This window comes from Aquarana catesbeiana, linkage group LG12, assembly GCF_042186555.1.
Source record: "Aquarana catesbeiana isolate 2022-GZ linkage group LG12, ASM4218655v1, whole genome shotgun sequence".
In the NCBI taxonomy this organism is placed as follows: domain Eukaryota; kingdom Metazoa; phylum Chordata; class Amphibia; order Anura; family Ranidae; genus Aquarana; species Aquarana catesbeiana.
In genome coordinates, this window is record NC_133335.1 from 183,812,034 (window position 1) to 183,835,562 (window position 23,529).

Here is a 23,529-nt window from a genome sequence, read left to right on the forward strand (position 1 = left end):
ACCCAAAATATGGAATTTACAATCACTTTCACTTTTTGTAATAATGTTAAAGCGGGGGTCCACCTATCTATCTTTTTTTTTTTTTTTTTTTTTGAGTTCATTCACAAACTTTTCTTCTCAGCATTACATACTCACATATTGTGTGTAATATGTCCGCCTGTGTCAGATTTCGTCGGAAAGAATAACTTATTATTCACTGCAGGCAGTTTCCATCTTCATTGTGGGCATTTGAAGCCCACAAGCATTTATTTCCTGGATGTGGTGAATGCTGTGCTCCCAGCATTCACCGCTCGTTCCAGCACATGCTCGGTGGCATCCTGGGAAGCCTGAGACTAGCTCCCAGGAGACTGTGCGGAATCTGGGAGAGGCTAGAAACACGCCTACTCCCACGGGAGGAGAACTAGAAAGTGCAAAGAAGAATAGAAAAAGAAAAGGTAATTACTGCGATTTAAATTTTTTTAAACGGCATGTCAGCATCTAGGCAAGGAAGAGAATACATACAGATATTGTTCAAAATTTGGGTGGAACCCCGCTTTAAACATGACAAACAGAGAGGGTGAATCTCCCTAGGGAAGGGCACAGACAGCTGTAAAGCTGTCTGACAGGTGTTCTAATCAATCCCCATTTTAGCCAAAACTAAATAAAAGTTTTGCCTTTAGTTCTACTTTAATTTTGCACTTCAGTAATTGAGAATACAAAATTTAGAGCACTGCTTTTGGTTGCAGCGAGTAGTAATGGCTTTGGAAGACGGACAAAGGAGCTAGCATTTCAGAAGTTGAAGCACCAAAGGTTAGTAGTGGATTGGCAACACAGAAATTGCACAGCTAAATTGAGAAATTCAGGAAAAATTAGGCATTTATAACCACAACATTTCTCAATCTGAAAGATTTGTGTAAGCAAACCGAGATCTGAAAACAAATACTTAAAATTTCCTTTATTATGTACATATTATCTGGAATGTGATAAGCACAATCTCCCAATACATTAAAGTTTCACTTGTTCATAAGGCCCGATCCATGCATCTGCCAACTCCCTCAATGTATTGTAGCGCTGCTGAAATGTATCGTCGCTGCACTCTGACAGTAATTCAGAGAGCTGGTTTGTTAGGGATTCCACAGTCAATTCTTTTTCAGGAACATCTGTGCTTCCACCCTTTATGATTTCCAGAATGTCAGATGATACAGGAAGGTTAGAATCGGACCCTCCTGTCTGTGCCCGCCAGGGTCTTTGTATCATCTCTGACTGAACCACCTTCTCACTGGCAGTGATAACCGCTAAGATATGGCGGCAAGGAAGCTTTAAGACTTGGTTAAAGCTGCAGGAACAAGTCGCTGGTGTTCCATAACTGACCTCATTGGGGTGCTCTAGAAGCTGAATATTGGTTGTTTCTTCATTTGTTCCTATCACTTGCACTGACTTCTGTGCAACTTCAAGTTCTTTTTGACAAAGGCTTAAGGCTGAAGGGTTGCAAATGTCCTGCAGAGATTGACCTATCAATGAAGTGCCCTCAAGGTCGCTGTTGGCTTCTCCATCTGCTTCTCCTGCTTTCTCTCCTTTGCAATCAATTATGGCAATTTCCTGACTAGTGCAGGTCCTCTTTTCTACAACATTTGTGTGAAAAGTATTTTCCTGGATGTACTTAACCAGAGACTTTGGGATGGAATTCGTATCTCGCGTATTTCTGAAGATTTCGGTGAAAGCACGGCTCAAAGTTTCAATAGTTTGAAAATACTCAAAGCAGTGAGTAGAGCTTTTCCAGCGATGCAAGGCCCAAATCCGATCTTCCAAAAGCCAGTCTGCTTTCAGCTGCATCAACATACTGGGCTTCACAAACTGGTTTAACATTGTATGCATGTTTCTTAGATTCCCCTTAGTGGCAGAACACATTGTATTCTTCAAAGCGTCAATCAGCAAGTGTTCTGTCTGGCTAGGTAATGATAGCTGATAGATACTTTGCTGGAAGTGTCTGCAGACGTGATAGGCTGAGAGAACAACCTCAGCAGCTGGAAATACTTCAAGTATAGCATCAGCTCCTTTAAATTGGTGGTCCACCAGAAATATGCGTATGTCTTGCCAATTGGTGTTGAAATCTTTCAAAACTTGAAACATATCAGTAAGACCTTCATGGCTCTCATTCTTTGGCACAGCTATATGAAGAATTTTTTCTGTGTGACATGTTGTGGGTAGGTATGGGCCATCTGCCAAAAATGTGTACAGAGTTTTTTTCTGAGCGTCTTGAGAACGAATGATAAAGATAACTTCAGGAAACCTTTTGAACCATTTACACATCATACTGGTCTGGAGGTTGAGAAAATCCAAAACTGAGCCTTTATGGAAATGATATGCAACTTTTGACCCTGGGTCTGTTGCCATGAACATGTCCAAGTAATGGGAAGACATTTTCACTTATTCGCAAAGCGCTCCAAAAGAGAATGCTTGATATTCTGCTAAAAACAAAACAAAAAACAAAACAACATTTAATACAACGAACGTAGCAGTGCCAAATTTCAAACTATCAACAAAGTTGTTGTGATATTTCCTTTATCAGTTTATCAGTATCCTTTTTTTAGTGTAAAGAGCGGTTTTCTTAAGCAAATAATTTTTTGGGAATCTGTTGGAAAGTTTCTTACCTGAGATTCTGACAGTAGCAGCAGTTCCTGTTGTAGGCTGACATTGCTAAGCCTTGCCATTGGCAGCAGCACAGTCAACCTGCCATGTGAACTCCTTCAGTTGGTTGCCAGATTGCCTATAGACAGACTTGATAAGTTGGGTTGTCAGCTTGCAACAGAAAATCCTGTTACTGGCAGAGTATGCAGGTAAGAAACTTTGAAACAAATTCACAAAAAGTTATCTGCTTAACATCCCTGTACAGTAGGTGACCGCAATATTGTGTTAATCTCGCCGCTGTTATTGGCAAGATTTGACACCTGCGAGCCCCGTCGTGGGAGCCAGCACCGAGCTGGCTCGCTCATCAGTGAAAGGAAAAATGTGTTTTCCTTTCCCGATGAGCGTCAAGCATTGCTGACAGGTATGAATTTGGTATGAATCATGAGGGGGAACTCCACGCCAAATTTTAAATAAAAAAACCAGCATGGGTCCCCTTCAGGAGCATACCGGGCCCTTAGGTCTGGTATGGATTTTAAGTGAACCCCCTACGCCGTTTTTTTCGTCCCTCCAAAATCCATACCAGACCCTTATCCGAGCACGCAGCCTGGCCAGTCAGGAAAGAGGGTGGGGACGAGCGAACCCCCCCCCCAACCGTACCAGGCCGCATGCCCTCAACATGGAGGGGATGGGCGCTTTGGGGCGCCCTGCGGCCCCCCACCCCAAAGCACCTTGTCCCCATGTTGATGAGGACAAGGGCCTCTTCCCGACAACCATGGCCGTTGGTTGCCGGAGTCTGCGGGCGAGGGGGCTTATCAGAATCCGGGAGCCCCCTTTAATAAGGGGGCCCCCAGATCCCGGCCCCCCACCCTATGTGAATGAGTATGGGGTACATCGTGCCCATACCCATTCACCTGGGGGAATAAAATAAAAAAATAAAAAAAAAACACACTAGACAGGTTTTTAAATTAATTAATTAGGCAGCTCCGGGGGTCTTCTTCCGACTTCTCCGCTCTCTTCTCCAGGTCTCCGGTTCTTCTCCCGGGCTCCTCCGCTATCTTCTGCGGCTCTCTTGCTAGCGTTGGCCCTGTCTTCTCCATCGTCTTGTTCCTTCTTCTCTTCTTCCAATGTGGACACAACGCTCTCTCCCACTGTAATGCCGTGTGCGAGGTGCGCAACTACTTATATAGGCATGGGGCGTGGTCACCGGGTGATGTCATCCGGTGAACCCACGTCCCTTATGACGTAACAGTCCCATCATGCCCCAGGACGTGATGTCATAAGGGGCTTGGGGTCACCGAATGACATCACCCGGTGACCACGCCCCATGCCTATATAAGTCATTGCGCACCTCACACACGGCATTACAGCGGGAGAGAGCGTCGTGTCAACATCGGAAGAAGAGAAGAAGGAACAAGACGACGAAGAAGACCGGACCACTGCTAGCAAAAGAGCAGAAGGTGGCGGAGGAGCCCGGCAGAACCGGAGAATGGGAGAAGAACCGGAGACCTGGAGAAGAGACCAGGAGAAGAGGCCGGAGAGCGGGAGAAGAACCGGACACCGGGAGAAGAGAGTGGAGAAGAAGAAGTCGGAAGAAGACCCCCGGAGCTGCCTAATAAATTACTTTAAAAACCGGTCTGTCTAATGTTTTTTTTATTGACACTTTTTTTCCCCCAGGTGAATGGGTAGGGTTACAATGTACCCCATACTCATTCACATAGGGTGGGGGGCCGGGATCTGGGGGCCCCCTTATTAAAGGAGGCTCCCGGATTCCGATAAGCCCTCCACCCGCAGACCCCAACAACCAACGGCCAGGGTTGTCGGGAAGAGGCCCTTGTCCTCATCAACATGGAGACAAAGCTCCCACCCCCCCCCCCCCCAGGTTGAGGGCATTCGGCCTGGTACAGTTCAGGGGGGGGGGGGGCGCTTGCTTGTCCCCACCCACTTTCCTGAGCGGCCGTGCTGCGTGCTCGGATAAGGGTCTGGTATGGATTTTGGGGGGGACCCCCACGCCGTTTTTTCGGCGTAGGGGGTTCCCCTTAAAATCCATACCAGACCTAAGGGCCTGGTATGCTCCTGGAGGGGAATTCTGTCTCGCGCTCGCTGCAATAGGAAAATGTTTTTCCTATTGCAGCCAGTGGGAGATGTACAGTACCCTGTCGCCGAGAACCAGCGCGATGGGATCGAGCTGGAAACACATTCTCACAGGCAGGTACTGTATACATTGAGGCATGATAGTGAACATGGATTAAGGGTCCTTTCACGTGGCCACATCTGCTCTGTTCAGCATGGGGGGGGGGGGGGTCCATGACATCCGTGCCCATTCTTTTTTTTTTGTCCACATTTTGCCAGCGGATGTCGGTGGACCCGTGATGGTTTTATGGGTGGCTGAATGTAAAGAGGCTTGCATCTGTTTACATCAAGCTAGCTCTGATCTGTTGCATCTGCAAGTGATAAACAAAAGTGGTAAAAAAACTGCATGAAGCAAAGGTGCAGGAGCTTCTTTGGCGTGTTTGTTGCACATAAGGCAGCCTATTCTGATAAATGAGCTGCTCTATGCGCGTAGAATGAAAATGCACAGAAAAAGCATGCGTTCACGCAATGCCTAGATGAGAATGCACCCTCTGGGTTTACATATACTTTAAGAACAGATGTTGCAATCTACAGTGATTTATATAGTGGGAGTATATATTAAAGGGTACAGAGACCTTGTGGTAAAAAAAAAAAAAAAAACTATATTTTTTATTATCAAAGTCATACACAACACCGATCAAGAAACAATGGCGGACATCTGGGAGAGAAGGGGTTACAGTGTTTGCCTCGTGCACACCCTGACATCATCCCACAGGACTGTCCCCTCTCCATTTCAAAGGCCACTGTCGCCTACCTGTGTTCCTCTCCTTCTTGCACAGTAAAGCCTGCATTGTGGCTCTCTATTTCTTTCCCCATACAGTACACACTCCTGAGTCCCTCTGCAGCTTTTTCTCCTTTTTTTGTGCTGTGCAGCTCTCGCCATGCCCCTGCACTAGCTTAGCTGCTGAACCTCTCGGATTTGAACCCTCATATCCCCCCACCCTCCTTTACGGGTGCATTGGATTCTTCAGACTGCCCTCTGCTTCCCCCCGCCCCCCCCCCCAATCGGATGTAATTTATAACAGAGGCTGTGTGCAGGTGAACGGAACACAACCTGAGCCGAGTTAAACAAAAAGCTCTTCATCGGGAGCTGCTCTCCTTCACACAGCCTGAGTGCTCTATATTTACATGTGCTGGAGCTGTGATAAGGATCTGACACAGGGTCAATGCAGTTACCTTGTAAGCCTTGAGGCTATGTGCAGGAGAGCACAGCCTCAGGCAAACCGCAGATGATGCGATTTTCCTTCCTGTCGATTCCCCCCCCCCCCCAACAACACAGCGTTGAAGGGGGAATCTCTCCTGCAGCGCTATGGTGTTCTGCCGGCGGGGAGAACACATTGATCATCACTGGTGGCTATAGCCACCAGCAGTAACCGCCTCCAAAAAAATCCAACAGGCTGGTTGTACTGAAGTCAAATCGATGGACTGACTTCAGTACAACCAGCCTGCCCATAGGTGGATCAAATCTCGGCCAGTCCTCGCTGAACTGGTCAAGATTCGATCCATCTATGTCCAGCTTCAGCGCTTGTTGTGCAGCACACTGCCTCAGCTGTCAATAAAATGTGGTGTAGGATCCAAGTGAGGAGCAAGAGGTCAACCAGAAAGATAAGAATCTGACACATCAGAATTGTTGGATTCTTTATTATTTCCTTGTTTGTTAACTCTGTCATTAAAGAATAAAATCACTATCCAAAGGGTGCAATATTAGTTATACACAAAGCACTATTATATCAATGTAAATAAAAGAATGCTTTGGTGACAGGGCCTCCTTAAAGCGGACCTTCAGTCATTTTTTCATCTTTCCATCTATGAAATCTTCTGCCCTTGTTGTTTTAACTTTGGATAGTAAAACATTTTTTTCTGCCAGTAAATACCTTAAACAGCCCACTGCCTGTTTCTTGTCTGGAAAAAAAGCCAAGGCTTATGACATCATGCACAGCTCTCTCTCTCACTCTCCTGAGAGTTTGCCAGGAAGGGAGGGGGGGGGGGGGGGGGGGTGAGTCATAAGAGGGCCAATGAGAGCTGCAGAGATGAAGGCGTGTGTCTGTGTAAATCCAGGAAGTGAACAGACAGCAGCTTCAGCTGCCCACAGTTAAAATTATTGCAGCCAGACTCAGTGGAGTGAGATTTCTGCAGCAAATTTGGAAAGTACAGAATCACAGAATACATAAAATAATATGCAAAGTGGTTGGAGGGAAGCTCAGAATAGCAAAGATGTTTTTATCACAAATTATGTGAGCAGACTGCAGTTCCTCTTTAAAGGGGTTGTAAACCTTAGTGGTTTTTCACCTCAATGCATTCTATGCATTGAGGTGAAAAACCTCTTGCAGTGCAGCAGCCCCCCAGTGCCCCCGTTTTACTTGCCTGAACCCTCTTTTTCTCGTGCCGGGGACGAGCACACCAGCTCTAGCCGGTGTCTCTTGTCCTGATTGGCTAGACTGATAGCAGCGCAGCCCGCTGCTATCAATCAAATCCAATGGCGCCGGAGTCATACATTTGGCGGCTATGGACGCCGAATGCTGGACTCAGGAGCGCGCCCCCAAGGTAACCCCCCCCGGGAAGAGCTTCTCCTAGGGCGTTATCTGATGTGGGGAGGAGCCGCGAGGGTCGCCGGGGGACCCCAGAAGAACAGGTTCGGGGCTACTCTGTGCAAAACGAGCTGCACGGTGAAGGTAAGTATGATATGTGTGTTATTTTAAACAGGAAAAAAAAAAAAAAAACGAACCCTTACAATCACTTTAAGTACACGCATGCTTTGTAATTTGCTAAGTGTACCCCTTACAGCTATTTATCATCTTTCACAGAGATCACAGTAATCCTCCTGATAATGCCTTCATCTGCTGTCCTCCCGGAAGAACAGCATCATCTTTGTTCAGGCATTACTCATTGCTACTTCCTGGAATGAGATGTTGGCTCGGAGATGACACAATCAACTAAATCTGAATGTCTTTGTAGATCATGGCCTTGTTCACAAATGTCTGACACAGAAAACAGCCCCTGCTACATATGGAGCGACTACCTGTCGTTAGGCACAGAGGATTGTCCCTGGACACAAGGAATGAAACGCTAACAGTCTTTGTAATAATCTCAGTGCATTGCAAGAAAATAAAATCTGTCTTCAGCCTGGGTTCACATTGTAGCGATGCGGGAACTAGCGCGATTCCAGCGCCGGTTCCCACATCGCATCTCTCCCGCAGGCAGTTCACACTGCCCTCTGCGAACTGCTGCGGGTGTCAATACAATGTTAATGACACCCCCAGAATGGTTTACAGATCGCAGTGAGAACTGTGGATTCGGACAGGAATTGGATCGCATGGGTGAGAACACCCATGCGTTCCGATTACAGTGCGGGGGAAAAAAAAAAAAACGTCCCTGCACCTTTTTTGTGCGAATCTAATGCGAGTTCAGGCATACAAACTGTATGGCTGAACTCGCATTGCACAGACATCGCATGTGATCGGCACTGCAGTGCGGGTGCGAATCGCATGCGTTGTCTGTGTTCGCTACAGTGTGAACCCGGGCTTAAAGTATAATGAAAGGCAAAACATTTTCTTTCGTTTTGGATAGACTGGAGAGAGATTAGAACACTTGACAGTTTGTATTGCGGTCTGTGCCCCCTGTTAGGGAGATTTACCCTCTCTATTTGTCCTGTTTACGATTATCATTCAAAGTGAAACTAAAAGAAAGTCCCACATTTTTAGTTGTCATAAAAAAGTAATAGAGAGGAAATCTTCCAATGGGGTCACTAGTTCTGCTAACCAGGGGGTCCCCAAGAAATAATTTGCAGGGATTTTCTCTCACTTCCTGTTTTGGCTATGGGACACAGATGGTAAAAAAAAAAAAAAAAAAAAAACGCAACGGGACACAGATGGCAAGTAAAAACAAAAAAACAAAAAAAAAAAAAAAAAAAAAAAACCTGACGGGGGTTATAACCTTCCCCTGCTCTATCCAAAAGGAAAAAAAAGTTTTGTCTATAGTTCTACTTGAATTATTACACAGTTTTTTGGTAAGTACACTCCAAGCTATTACATTGGTAAGTACAATCCAAGTGTTTTACTACGTACCAGTCCTGAGCTCATCTGCTGTGGGAAAAGAGCATCCACAGTGTTCTTTGTTGTGGATCCAGTCAGTGCTTTTGTATTACTGATACATGAGCGGACTCCAGATCAGGTGTACTCCTAGGACCAAAGCACACTTGTAAAATATGCCTCCTATATCATTATTCTCAGTAAAACAAGCAGGGAACAGACACAAAGGGCAATACCAGCTGGATTGCCAAAACCGTCTCTTGTTTTTATTTACACTACACTGCCTTTTTTGGGGGTGAATGGGTACCCCATACTCATTCACATGGGGGGCAGGATTTGGGGGCCCCCTTGTTAAAGGGGATTTCCAGATTCCGATAAGCCCACTGCCCACAGACCCCCACAACCACTGCCCAGGGTTGTTTGGAAGATGCCCTTGTCCCCATCAACATGTTACAGTAGGTGTCCGATTCGTCTGCCGCAATGTCGCAGTCCCGCTGATCGCCGATATTACTTAGTAAAAAAAAAAGAAAAGAAAAAAAAAAAAAAATTTATTATATATATATATATATATATATATATATATATATATATATAAATATCCCATGGTTTGTGGACGCTATAACTTTTGCGCAAACCAATATACGGTATAGGGATTATTTTTTACAAAAAAATATGTAGCAGAATACATATTGGCCTAAATTGATGAAGAAATTAGATTTTTTAAAATTTTTTTTTTATTGGATAATGCACACCATACATTTTATTTCGGTACAGTGATGCGCGACTGCACAATTGTCAGTTAAAGTAACAGTGTTCTATTGCAAAAAATGCCTGGTCATTAAGGGGGTAAATCCTTCTGGAGCTAAAGAGGTAAAAAAAAAAAAAAGAAGATTTAAATATTATTAGATATTAAAGTGGTTCTAAAGGCAGGTTTTTTTTTTTACCTTACTGCATTCTATTCTCTGGCTGAGAGCGCTGACCAGAGTGTTCTGGCAGGGGAGGGGCGTTCCCCTGTCAGAACACGATAGCACAGTGGTGGTGATTGCTGTACTAATGCTGGATAGTTGGTACAGCAGCTCCGACCAATGCGGTCAGTATTTTTTTTTTTTTGGGCCCGTTGGTTGAATGAAAAAAAAAAAAAAAGGGGAGGGGAGGGTGTGTACCAATTAGATTTTCAGGTAAATGTCGGCTTTAAGGTCTCCCCTCACCGCCATACCAGTGACAGGGGGAAGGGGGGGGGGATTGCGCAGGGATGATGTCAGCAATGGAGGCGCTCAGCTGTAGTACTCACCCTGTACTTTGATTTAAATGGCCGATGATGATGATAAGGATGACAGGTTCTCTTTACAGCCAGACACCCCTAGGTGCCCGATCCTCCTCTCAGATCTCCTGTAGGGGGCCCCGGAGCCCACACACTGGACAGATCCAATCTGCAGAGAGATAGAACATCTGCAATGAGAGATCCCATCAATACATACAGACAGCCTGACACATCATCCCCCTCCCAGCACAGTGAGTAGACAGAACATCACACAGCATGGGGTACCCCGGAAGTGATGTGCTCAGCACTGTACATAGTGATGACACAATAACAAACATCAGGACTGCAGACACACAAACCTCCTCAGAAAGCGGTTGGCATGCTGGGACCTGTAGTCCCTCCTGTGAATGTTTCAGAGACCTCACCGTCCAATCAGAGCTCAGCTTCCTCTCACCTCACATTCACCTGCAGTGCTAACCCTGTGTATACTAACAGAAACTGCTCCCGTCCAATAGGAAATGCCGGAAATGACGTAGGGGGAGGATCGGGGCTTATATATCACGTGCTAGAGGGGAGGGGCCGCTGTGCTCTGTGTATGGGAGGAATGAGGGAGTGTGTAGTACGGGATGTGATAAGGAGGGGGAGGATCACTCCATATAATGAAGCACGGTGAGCTGTGCGGGATGGTCCATGACACAGAGTGCAGTGTGTGCAGGATGTAGAAGGGGGTGCAGGGTGGGATGTAGTAAGTAACACAGAGCTAAGTATTTTCTAATTCAGGGTTCAAAGCAGAGGTCAGCAGTAACATAGAGCTTAGATTAGGGATCAGTAGTATCTAATTAAGGGTTCAAAAGTCAGTGAGTTACGCACAATTCAGGAATCTGTAGTATTTAATTTAGGGTTCAGAAGTCAGTAACACCAAGGATCAGTAGTATCTAATTCAGGGATCAGTAGTAAGTTATGTAGGGATCTGTAGTAAGTAACACAGAGTTCAGGGATCTGTAGTAAGTAACACAGAGTTCAGGGATCTGTAGTAAGTAACACAGAGTTCAGGGATCTGTAGTAAGTAACGCAGGATTCAGTGATCAGTAGTAAATAATGCAGAGTTCAGGGATTAGTAGTAAGTATTGCAGAGTTCAGGGATCAGTAATAAATAACTCAGGGATCAGTAGTAAATAATGCAGAGTTCAGGGATTAGTAGTAAGCAGGGGCGTTGCTAGGTCTACAAAAGAACTGGGGCTAGAGCCCATAGCAGCGTAGTAAAGAAAGTCATATGCTTGGGAGGGAATACACATGTATATACAGTAATATATGTGGGTGTGTGTGTACATGCCCAGAGAGCCCCCCACTTACATCAGGGTTCCCAGAGAGCCCCCCCTTACATTAGGGTCCCCAGAGAGCCTCCCCCTTTAGATCAGGGTCCCCAGGGGGCCTCCCCCTTAAAATCAGGGTCCCCAGATGGCCTCCCCTTGGGGACACCTGCGGAGACTCAGGGCTATTTCCCCCAGATTCGGGGCTATAGCCACCCCCTAGTGACACCACTGGTAGTAAGTATTGCAGGGATCAGTAATAAATAACTCAGGGATCAGTAAGTATTGCAGAGTTCAGGGATCTGTAGTATTTAATTTAGGGTTCAGAAGTCAGTAAGTAACAAAGAGTTCAGGGATCAGTAGTTTCTAATTCAGGGATCGGTAGTAAGTTACATAGAGTTTAGGGATCAGTAGTAAGTAACGCAGGATTCTGTAGTAAGTTACACAGAGTTTAGGGATCAATAGTACGTTACTACTCAGGGATCAGTAATAAGTTTGGCAGAGTTTAGGGATCAGTAGCAACACTAGGCTTACCCTTATGCGTTTTTAGTGCCTTTTGCAGAAACGCACTAAAGTCCATTTAACATGGTTTCCTATGGTACATGTTCACATCTATGTGTTTTTCAGCTGGTGCGCTTTTGGATAGGGTCCGGGACCCTTTTTCCCCGCAGCAAATTGCATTTTGCTTGTAATAGACGTCAATGGAGCTGCACCAAAAATGCTGCAAGTGTTTTTACATGCATTTTGCAGGGTTTTTATTCTCCATAACAAACTGAATAACTGGTTATTAAAGCGGAGTTCCACCCAAAAATGGAACTTCTGATTTAAGTGCTGGTGACCCCCTGACATGCCACATTTGACATGTCATTTTTTGGGGGAGGAGCAGGTACCCTGTTTTTACAGGCACCCAGTTCCCACTTCCTCCCCTGGAGCTGGAAGGAAGATCATCTCTCCCCTCCCTGCAATCTTCTGGGACATGTCACAGGTTGCCTGGCCATTCGCAGCGTGGCTTACGCATGCGCAGTGCGTGCCCGGCTGTGAAGCCACAGCCGGGTGCCCACAGTTAGAAAGCCGGCGCTGCAGAGAGGAGAGGGAGAGGAGCAAGGCTTCCTGCACCCACATTACTGGACTGTAGGACAGGTAAGTGTCTGATTATTAAAAGTCAGCAGCTACACTTTTTGTAGCTGCTGACTTTTAAATGGGTGGAACTCCGCTAAGAAGCAGGCTGGGAAGCTGTCCGCCGTGAATTTAAATTGTCCTTTAGGGCCAGTTCACACCATAGAAACGCAGTCCGGATGCGTTCCAGTGCATTTTGGATGCGTTTTTTGCTTACCCTTAAGGCCCCTTTCACACTGGAGTCATTTTTCAGGCGCTAAAGGGCTAAAAATAGTGGCTGAAAAATGCCTCCCCTGCAGCCCCAATGTGAAAGCCCGAGTGCTTTCACACTGGAGCGGTGCGCTTGTAGGACATTAGAAAAAGTCCTGCCAGCAGCGTCTTTGGAGCAGTGTATACAGCGCTCCTCCACCGCCCCCTGCCCATTGAAATGAATGGGCACTGCTGCCGAAGTGCTTGCAAAGCGGGGTTTTTCGGGTGCATTTAACCCTTTCTTCGGCCGCTAGGGGGGGGTTAAAAGCGCCCTGCTAGCGTCCGAAAAGCGCTGCTAAAACTACGGTAAAGTTTTAGCAGCGTTTTACTGCTAACACGGCCGCGCTGAGGGCATGTGTGTTCCAGCGCGTTTTTGGTGCATTCTAGTGTGTTTTTTTATGCGCTCTATGGCGTTCCAGTGCAGGAAAAATAGCAGCATGTTCTACTTTTTTTTTCTGGAACTGGAACGCACTAGAACTGCAAGCACTGGTGTGAACTATGCCAAGGAAAACCATATTACCTACTTTTGATGCAGAAAAAAATCGCACTGGACTGCGTGTGGTGTGAACCGGCCCTCAGTCATTTTTTTTTTTAAACTTTTCATCTATCTTCTGCCCTTGTTGTTTTAACTTTTGAAAGTAAAACATTTTCTTTATGCCAGTAATACCTTATACAACCCACTTCCTGTTTCTTGTCTGGTCATTAGCCTGGGCTAATGACATAATTCACAGCTCTCTCTCTCTCACTCTCCTGAGAATTTGCCAGGAAGGAAGATGAGTCATAAGAGGGCCAATGAGAGCTGCAGAGCTGGAGGTGTGCCTCTGTGTAAATCCAGGAAGTAAACAGGCAGCAGCTTCAGCTGCCGACAGTTAAAATGGTTGCAGCCAAACTCAGTGGAGGTAGATTTCTGCAGCATTTTTGCAAGTTCAGAATCACAGTATATATAAAAAAATATGCAAAGTGGTTGGAGGGAAGCTTCAGAATGGCAAAGATGTTTTTATTACAAAATATGTGAGCAGACTGCTGTTCCACTTTAAAAACAGGAATTGCAGGCTGTGGCAGACCTAGCCGGAACAGAGGCTGTTGGAGAGGACTGAATGCAAGGCTCTTGCCTTTTGATTTATGGGCCCTGGATTTTCAAGGGAACAATACTCTTTGTGAGGTGAATTAGAAATCCAGTCTGAACTGTACTAGTCGGACTCAGTCGTGTATATATGTATATAGTCTCATTCTGTTGTGGACTCTTTTCTGTGATCATTTGGGATGTGTGTCCCTGTAAAGGGAGGGGGGATTACTCTAGCAGCCCCCCTGCTGATAAGACTGTTTACTGAGGAGACGTTTGAACTCAACCTGTTAATTGAGTGAGCTGATCACATTAGCCTCCACGACTGGCTAGGAGACGAACAGTCTAGTCTGGCTTACCACAGGTTCTAAGGGTATTCCACACATTGTTGTTTGTTCTTATTAACCCTGTGTTGATGTTTATGGTAATGTGCATTGAATAGTCACCTAGTCTGGGTAAATGATTTAGTAAACTAGCTCATGTTAATTAGGTTACAGTTGTATTGTTAGAGGAGGTTCCAACAGCATATAAAGTCTTGTAATTTTGATTCATAATAATATAGTGCATGTTAGCAACAAGCAAGTGTCGCCTTGTTTTGTGCTCAGAGAGTTTGGAATATCTGATATCTGTATCCAGACTGGGAGGCAGTGGTATATGACGGAAACACTCAAGTGGAGTGTGGGACATTCCATGACATTGGTGGCAAGCAGTGGGACGCTTCCTGCAGTCTGGGACATCCAAACTTTCATCTGGATCCAAGGTCCAGTTAGCAGGAGAGGAGAGGTACAGATACCAACCGCCATGGAAGAGGAATTCAGAAGGAGGTTGGGAGAGATGCAGATACAGCACAGAGGACCAGTATCAGAGCAGGTCCTGCTGGGATGGTGTGATTCTATTCGCTGCAAACTCTGGAAAGAAGCACTAGCCCGTGAGCAGCGACACCAGGGAAAAGTTCTCCCCTCCTTCGAGGAAAGGTACTGGTCGCAGTATGGACTGCGGGTGCGGTTTTTGGGAGAAAAAACGCACAAGAAGCAGACAGCTGAATTAAGCAGGCTGGTCTGGGCAGAGATGAAGCTGGATGAGAGCTACAGAGCCCTCCGGTGGCATGTATCCCAAGCATGTCCCTGGATAGCGGATGATAGCCCAACGGAAGGCTTAAAGCGGAGTTCCACACAAAAATGGAACTTCCGCTTTTCGGAACGCTCCCCCCCCGGTGTCACATTTGGCACCTTTCAGGGGGGAGGGGGGTGCAGATACCTGTCAAAGACATCAGGACAGTGAAGTCCTGGTCTTGGGACAGAGGCACATGGGCATGACCAGAGACTGAGGAAGCTTGTCCCAAGCAGTCAGTACATTAAAGTGTCACTAAAGGCAAAACTTTTAAAACAAATTTTGGATAGAGTAAAGCCTGGTACACACTAGCAATCTTTTTTCCTTCAACCCAGTGGCTGAGCAAAAAAAATCGGGAAGAGCTCGGGAGAAGCAGCTGTACTAACTATCCAATGTTAGTACAACAATCTCCCCCCCGCTGAGCTATTGTGTTCTGACAGAGAGGCGGCCGGTCAGTGCTTTCCGCCATTGGCTGATCAGCAGACCTTATTTGGTCATGCCCCTTTGTCAGAAACCAGATGTTCGGCTGGCATCTGACGGACCAGCTGCTGTTTATACAGTGAAGCAAAAAAGTATTTGATCCCCTGCTGATTTTGTATGTTTGCCCACTGACAAAGAATTGATCAGTCTATAATTTTAATGGTAGGTTTATTTTAACAGTGAGAGAGAGAATAACAACAAAAATATGAAGAAAAACACATTTCAAAAAAGTTATAAATTGATTTGCATTTTAATGAGTGAAATAAGTATTTGACCCCTTCGCAAAAAAACATGACTTAGTACTTGGTGGAGAAACCCTTGTTGGCAATCACAGAGGTCAGACATTTCTTGTAGTTGGCCACTGGGTTTGCACACATCTCAGGAGGGATTTTGTCCCACTCCTCCTTGCAGATCCTCTCCAAGTCATTAAGGTTTCGAAGGCTGACATTTGGTAACTCGAACGTACAGCTCCCTCCACATATTTTCTATGGGATTAAGACCCCTTTCACGCTGAAGGCAGTTTTCAGGCATTTTAGCACTATAAATAGCTCCCGAAAAATGCCTCCCTGGTGTGAAAGCCGAGGGGGGCCCCAGTGTGAAAGTAGGCTAAGGTCTGGAGAGGCTAGGCTACTCTAGGCTAGGCCACTCCAGGACCTTAATGTGCTTCTTCTTGAGCCACTTCTTTGTTGCCTTGGCCGTGTATTTTGGGTCGTTATGCTGGAATACCCATCCATGACCCATTTTCAATGCCCTGGCTGAGGGAAGGAGGTTCTTGCCCAAGATTTGACGGTACAAGGCCCCATCCATCATTGATGCAGTGAAGTTGTCCTGTCCCCTTAGCAGAAAAACGCCCCCAAAGCATACTGTTTCCACCTCCATGTTTGATGGTGGGGATGGTGTTCTTGGGGTCATAGGCAGCATTCCTCCTTCTCCAAGCACAGCGGGTTGAGTTTATGCCAAAGAGCTCGATTTTGGTCTCATCTGACCACAACACTTTCACCCAGTTTTCCTCTGAATCATTCAGATGTTCAAACCGCATCTGCCACTGTCTGCGTACTCATTGGTATGGCAAAATAAAATACTTGAGGATTATGGAGTTGCCATCTGTCTTTTTCTGATGACTATACTGTCTTTTGGTGGATGGGAGGACACCACAGGTTTGGCACACAGGTTGCAACTTCCAGCCTGCACTCAAATTCCACTTTTCTGAGTGATGCATTGTTTTTGTTTGAATCATTCAGATGTTCATTAGCGAACTTCAGAGGGACCTGCACATGTGCTTTCTTGAGCAGGGGGACCTTGCGGGCGCTGCAGGATTTCAGTCCTTCACAGCGTAGTGCGTTACCAATTGTTTTCTGGGTGACTATGGTCCCAGCTGACTTGAGATCATTGACAAGATTCTCCCGTGTAGTTCTGGGCTGATTCCTCACCGTACTCATGATCATTGAAACTCCATGAGGTGAGATCTTACATGGAGCCCCAGACCAAGAGAGGTTGACAGTTATTTTGTGTTTCTTCCATTTGCGAATAATCGCACCAACTGTTCTCACCCTCTCACCAAGCTTGGCGATGGTCTTGTAGCCCATTCCAGCCTTGTGTAGGTCAACAATCTTGTCCCTTGGACAGCTCTTTGGTCTTGCCCATGGTGAAGAGATTGGAATCTGATTGAATGCTTCTGTGGACAGGTGTCTTTTATACAGGTAACAAGCTGAGATTAGGAGCACTCCCCATTTAAGAGAGTGCTCCTTGTTGTGGAAAATTTTATTAACCACTTCAGCCCCGGAAGAATTTACCCCCTTCCTGACCAGAGCACTTTTTGCGATTTGGCACTGCGTTGCTTTAACTGACAATTGCGTGGTCGTGCGACGTGGCTCCCAAACAAAATTGACGTCCTTTTTTCCCACAAATAGAGCTTTCTTTTGGTGGTATTTGATCACCCCTGCGCTTTTTATTTTTTGCGCTATAAACAAAAAAAAGAGCGACAATTTTGAAAAAAACGCATTATTTTTTACTTTTTGCTATAAGAAATATCCCCCCAAAAATATATTAAAAAAACAATTTTTTTCCTCAGTTTAGGCCGATATGTATTCTTCTACATATTTTTGGTAAAAAAAAATCGCAATAAGCGACTATTGATTGGTTTGCGCAAAAGTTATAGCGTTTACAAAATAGGGGATAGTTTTATGGCATTTTTATTATAATTTTTTTTTTCTAAAATGGCAGCGATCAGCGATTTTTATTTTGACTGCGACATTATGGCGGACACATCAGACATTTTTTGACACATTTTTGGGACCATTGTCATTTATACAGCAATCAGTGCTATACAAATGCACTGATTCCTGTGTAAATGACACTGGCAATGAAGGGGTTAACCACTAGGTGGCAGTGTAAGGGTTAAGTGTGTCCTATGGGGCGGGTTTCTAACTGTGGGGGGCGTGGCTGTGTGTGACACATCACTGTTCTCTGCTCCGATGACAGGGAGCAGAGAACAGTGACACTGTCACTAGGCAGAACGGGGAGATGCTTGTTTACAATAGCATCTCCCCGTTCTTCTTCCTCGTGAGGCGATCGCAGGTATCCCCGCGGCGATCGAGTCCGCGGGACCCGCGACCCGACTCACGGAGCTTGCCGCGGGCGCGCGTGCGCCCCCACTGGCCGCCTCTTAAAGGGGAACGTACAGGTACGTGATTCTGCCTGTACGTGCCCTGATTCTGAAGCCACCACCTTCCTTTGTTATTCATGTTTATAGTATAAATAAAAGGAGCTGGCTATTCTCTCGAGGATTCTGCTAAGCTCAAGTTGATACCAGCATCTGTATCTGTGTTATTTGGAGAAATACAAGCACACTTTCCTGGCATTATATAAGAGAGCTGTTTTTGTGCTTTTAAGCGCAAAGAAATTATTGGCTTATTGGGAGAAACTTAAAATTTCCTGAACATCCTAATCTCAACTCATTACCTGTATAGAAGAAACCATGGGAGCCAGAAATCTTGCTGATTGATAGGGGATCAAATACTTATTTCACTTAATAAAATGCTAATCATTTTATAACTTTTTTGAAATGCGTTTTTCTGGATCTTTGTTGTTGTTATTCTGTCTTTCACTGGTAAAATAAACCTACCATTAAAATTATAGACCCTTTGTCAGTGGGCAAATGTACAAAATCAGGGGATCAAATACTTTTTTTCCTAACTGTACAGGCCAAATGTCAGCCGGTTTCTATTGAACCAGCTGATACCTCCCGATATTCGACCCGTGTGTACGGGGCTTAAGAGTGGGTTATAATCCCTGTCAGTTTTTTTTCTTTGCTATCTGTGTCCCCTTGGGGAAATTTCCCATCACTTCCTGTCCCATAGTCAAAACAGAAAATGTCATCAGAATTATTGTCCCCATTGGAAGATTTCCCCTCTATTCATGTTCTGATGTCAACCCAGATTTTGGGATGTTCTTTTACTTTCACTCAAGATAATGGTAAACAGGACAAATAGAGAGGGGGAATCTCCCTAAAAGGGCACAGGCAGCAATATAAACCTCTGTAGGTAGCAGGTGTAGGTGTAGGTGTAGAGGAGAACCAGGATCCACACACAGCTCAGTGATGTAAACACTCTCTGCATATCACTGAGCTGTGTGTGGATCCTGGTTCTCCTCTACACCTACACCTGCTACCTGTGACCTTCTGTGAGCTGGTGATCATGTCCCTTTACCAGGCTGGATGCTGCTGTTTTTACATGTAAGTGGATGCTCTTTTTATCCTCAATAAAGTGGATTGTTATGCTCACATCACTGCGTTCTGACGTTTGTCTTTCCTGTCCTGAGGCTGGTTCTTCCCAAGATGGCTTGGCGGATGCGTTGTCTGATGTGTGGCTGATCCCTGTTGCAAGCATCATCATCCTCTCACCCCATGTGTCTTCATTCTAGAACATGATGTCTTTTGCCCTCGGACTTATCCATGACTTTCCACGATTGACTGTTGTTTCAATCCTTCTTCACTAAGGCCCCTTTCACACTGCTGCAACTTGAAAGTCGCGCACTTTTGATGCGACTTCAGGGAATGCCTGTGTAAACTTGAGGTCTATGGACCTCATCTTGCATCAAAGTCGGACCAAAGTAGTACAGGGACTACCTTGAAGTCGCACAGATGTGGTTATCATTTAGAATCATGGGGTATGACTTGTCATGCGACTCTGATGTCCAAAGTCGCAGGAAAAGTCACACAAGTGCGAAAGGGGCCTACGTCATCAGTCCACAAGTTAGCGCTACAGTTTACTATATCTATTTTCATACAGTCCTCTCCTGAATGTGGCAACATGGTCAAGATTTAACCACCTCTGCCCCGGAAGGATTTAGCCCCTTCATGACCAGGCCATTTTTTGCGATATGGCACAACGTTACTTTAACCACTTAAGGACCAGAAGGATTTACCTCTTTAATGACCAGGCCATTTTTTTGCGATAAGGCACTACGGCGCTTTAACTGACAATTGCGCGGTCGTGCGAGGTTGTACCCAAATAAAATTGCCGTCCTTTTTTTTACCACAAATAGAGCTTTCTTTTGGTGGTATTTGATCACCTCTGCGGTTTATATTTTTTATTATAAAACAAAAAAAGACAGACAATTTTGAAAAAAAAAAAAAAAAAAACAATATTTTTTATTTTCTGCTATAATACATATCCAAAAAATGTAAAAAAAAAAAAAAATGTAAAAAAAAAAAAAGTCTTCATCAATTTAGGCCAATATGTATACTTCTACAAATTTTTGGTAAAAAAATTCCAATAAGTGTATATTGATTGGTTTGCGCAAAAGTTATAGCATCTATAAACTATGGGATAGATTTACCAGTAATGGCAGCGATCAGCGATATTTTTTTTTTTTCAATGGGACTGCAACATTGCGGCGGACAAATCTGACCCTAAGTGACACTTTTTGGAGACCAGTGACACCAATACAGTGATCAGTGCTAAAAAAAAATAATGCACTGATTACTGTATAAATGACACTGGCAGGGAAGGGGTTAACATCAGGCGCGACCAAAGGGTTAAATGTGTTTCCTGTTGGTGCTTTCTTATTGTGTGGGGGAAGCGCTGACAGGAACAACACAGAGATCGCTGTTGCTAATCACTAGGAACAGCAGATCTCCATGTTGTCCTCTGTCAGAATGGGGATCTGCCTTGTTTACATAGGCAGATCCCCGTTCTGCCTCTCTGTGAAATGATCATGGGTGGCCAGCAGACATTGGGTCCGCCGGGCACGCGCATTGGCTCCTCTTCCATGCAGCAGGTGCACATGCCTACACTATCTATTGCATGAAACGACGTATAGGTACGTTGTTTCGCGCAATAGAGCTCAATAGAGCTGCCCTGCCACAGTATATATACGGTGGGTGGTCTTTAAGTGGTTAAAGTGATATTAAAAGGCAGATTTTTTTTTTTTTTATATAACAAATATGTTATACATACCTGCTCTGTACAGTGGTTTTGCACAGAGCAGCCCCAAACCTCCGCTTCTCAGGTCCTCCGCCGGCACTCCTGGCCCCTCCCTTCTGTTGAGTGTCCCCATAGCAAGCAGTTTGCTATGGGGGCTCCAGAGCTGCTGCTCTGTGTGTCCATTCACACACGGAGCGTGGATGGCCCCCGCCCCCTCCTCATTAACTCACTGACTGTGGTCGACAGTCTTAGCCAATGAGGAGGAAGGGACCAGGGTGAGCCGCTGCTCTCGTGCACATTGCTGGATTGAGATGGGGATCAGGTAAGTATTAACTACTTTTGGACCACCGCACGCCGATATAACGTCCTTACTTTGAAGGGGGATATTGTTGTTATGGCAACAGCTAGCTGCCATAACCCCACCATCCTCTTGTTCGGCCGGCAGTCCGCTTCAAGATAAAAGTGGTTTCTGCGGCGGATTCGCCGCAAGATCACCTTTATCGAAAGTTAGAGTGGACCTCCCGTACCGCCATGCTCCGGTGCCCTCCGCCGCTTACCAGAGCCATCGGCAGCGGTGGAGGCGATCGGGTCCTTCTGCTGGCTGGGCATGGAGACGAGTGAGGGGAAGATGGCCCCCACCTGTCTCCATGACATTGCAGGCCGGAAGCGACGTCAAAACGTCACTTCCGCCCATAGCTCTTAAAGGGCCTTTTTTTTTTTTTAATTCTTTTTTTAAATGATAATTTTTTTTTTATTGCATTTTAGTGTAAATATGAGATCTGAGGTCTTTTTGACCCCAGATCTCATATTTAAGAGGTCCTGTCATGCTTTTTTTCTATTACAGGGGATGTTTACATTCTTTGTAATAGGAATAAAAGTGACACAAATTAAAAAAAAAAAAAAACTGTGTAAAAATAAAAAGTAAAATAAATAAGAAAAAAACAAACATTTTTTTAAACTCGCCCCGTCCTGCCGAGCTCACGTGCACAAGCGAACGCATACGTGAGTAGCGCCCGCATATGAAAACGGTGTTCAAACCACACATGTGAGGTATTGCCATGATCAGTAGAGCATGAGCAATAATTCTAGCCCTATACCTCCTTTGTAACTTAAAACATGCAACCTGTAGAATTTTCTAAACGTCGCCTACGGAGATTTGTAAGGGTAAACGTTTGTCGCCATTCCACGAGCGTGCGCAATTTTGAAGCGTGACATGTTGGGTATCAATTTACTCGGTGTAACATTATCTTTCACAATATCACTGTTGTCTTATTTTTTAATTTAAAAAAGTGTATTTTTTCCAAAAAAAAGTGTGCTTGTAAGACCGCTGCGCAAATACGGTGTGACAAAAAGTATTGCAACAACCACCATTTTATTCTGTAGAGTGTTAGAAAAAAAATGTACAATGTTTGGGGGTTCTAAGTAATTTTCTAGCAAAAAAAAAAACCTGTTTTTAACCACTTGAGCCCCGGACCATTATGCTGCCTAAGGACCAGAGGTCTTTTTCCAATTTGGCACTGCGTCGCTTTAACTGCTAATTGCGCGGTCATGCAATGCTGTACCCAAACGAAATTTGCGTCCTTTTCTTCCCACAAATAGAGCTTTCTTTTGATGGTATTTGATCACCTCTGCGGTTTTTATTTTTTGCGCTATAAACGGAAAATTTTGAAAAAAAATGATATTTTCTACTTTTTGTTATAAAAAAAATCCAATAAACTCAATTTTAGTCATACATTTAGGCCAAAATTTATTCGGCCACATGTCTTTGGTAAAAAAAATGTCAATAAGCGTATATTTATTGGTTTGCGCAAAAGTTATAGCGTCTACAAACTAGGGTACATTTTCTGGAATTTACACAGCTTTTAGTTTATGACTGCCTATGTCATTTCTTGAGGTGCTAAAATGGCAGGGCAGTACAAAACCCCCCCAAATGACCCCATTTTGGAAAGTAGACACCCCAAGGAAATTGCTGAGAGGCATGTTGAGCCCATTGAATATTTATTTTTTTTGTCCCAAGTGATTGAATAATGACAAAAAAAAAAAAAATTACAAAAAGTTGTCACTAAATGATATATTGCTCACACGGGCCTATGTGGAATTGCACCCCAAAATACATTCAGCTGCTTCTCCTGAGTACGGGGATACCACATGTGTGGGACTTTTTGGGAGCCTAGCCGCGTACGGGACCCCGAAAACCAATCACCGCCTTCAGGATTTCTAAGGGCATAAATTTTTGATTTCACATCTCACTACCTATCACAGTTTTGAAGGCCATAAAATGCCAAGATGGCACAAAACCCCCCCAAATGACCCCATTTTGGAAAGTAGACACCCCAAACTATTTGCTGAGAGGCATGTTGAGTCCATGGAATATTTTATATTTTGACACAAGTTGCGGGAAAGTAACACTTTTTTTTTTTTTGCACAAAGTTGTCACTAAATGATATATTGCTCAAACATGCCATGGGCATATGTGGAATTACACCCCAAAATATATTCTGCTGCTTCTCCTGAGTACGGGGATACCACATGTGTGGGACTTTTTGGGAGCCTAGCCGCATACGGGGCCCCGAAAACCAAGCACCGGCTTCAGGATTTCTAAGGGCGTTAAGTTGTGATTTCACTCCTCACTACCTATCACAGTTTTGAAGGCCATAAAATGCCAAGATGGCACAAAACCCCCCCAAATGACCCCATTTTGGAAAGTAGACACCCCAAGCTATTTGCTGAGAGCCATGGTGAGTATTTT

At 44.9% G+C, this 23,529-nt stretch overlaps 1 protein-coding gene across 3 annotated transcripts; it reads right to left on the reverse strand.

The window, feature by feature from the left end:
* Positions 1-919: 919 nt before the first annotated feature.
* Positions 920-10,556, reverse strand: ZSWIM1 (zinc finger SWIM-type containing 1). Of its 3 annotated transcripts, none has more exons than XM_073606276.1 (4): positions 10,386-10,556; positions 10,057-10,195; positions 8,802-8,915; positions 920-2,444 (listed from the first exon to the last, which is right to left on the reverse strand). In XM_073606276.1, exon 4 carries the CDS (start codon positions 2,398-2,400, stop codon positions 985-987), a length of 1,416 nt encoding a protein of 471 aa, XP_073462377.1. In that variant the 5' UTR covers positions 2,401-2,444; positions 8,802-8,915; positions 10,057-10,195; positions 10,386-10,556; the 3' UTR covers positions 920-984. The 3 variants fall into 3 exon arrangements, with proteins under 3 accessions (XP_073462377.1, XP_073462376.1, XP_073462378.1); XM_073606275.1 differs by having other exon boundaries at positions 920-2,447; XM_073606277.1 differs by having other exon boundaries at positions 920-2,447; positions 10,481-10,555.
* Between the last annotated feature and the right edge of the window lie 12,973 nt (positions 10,557-23,529).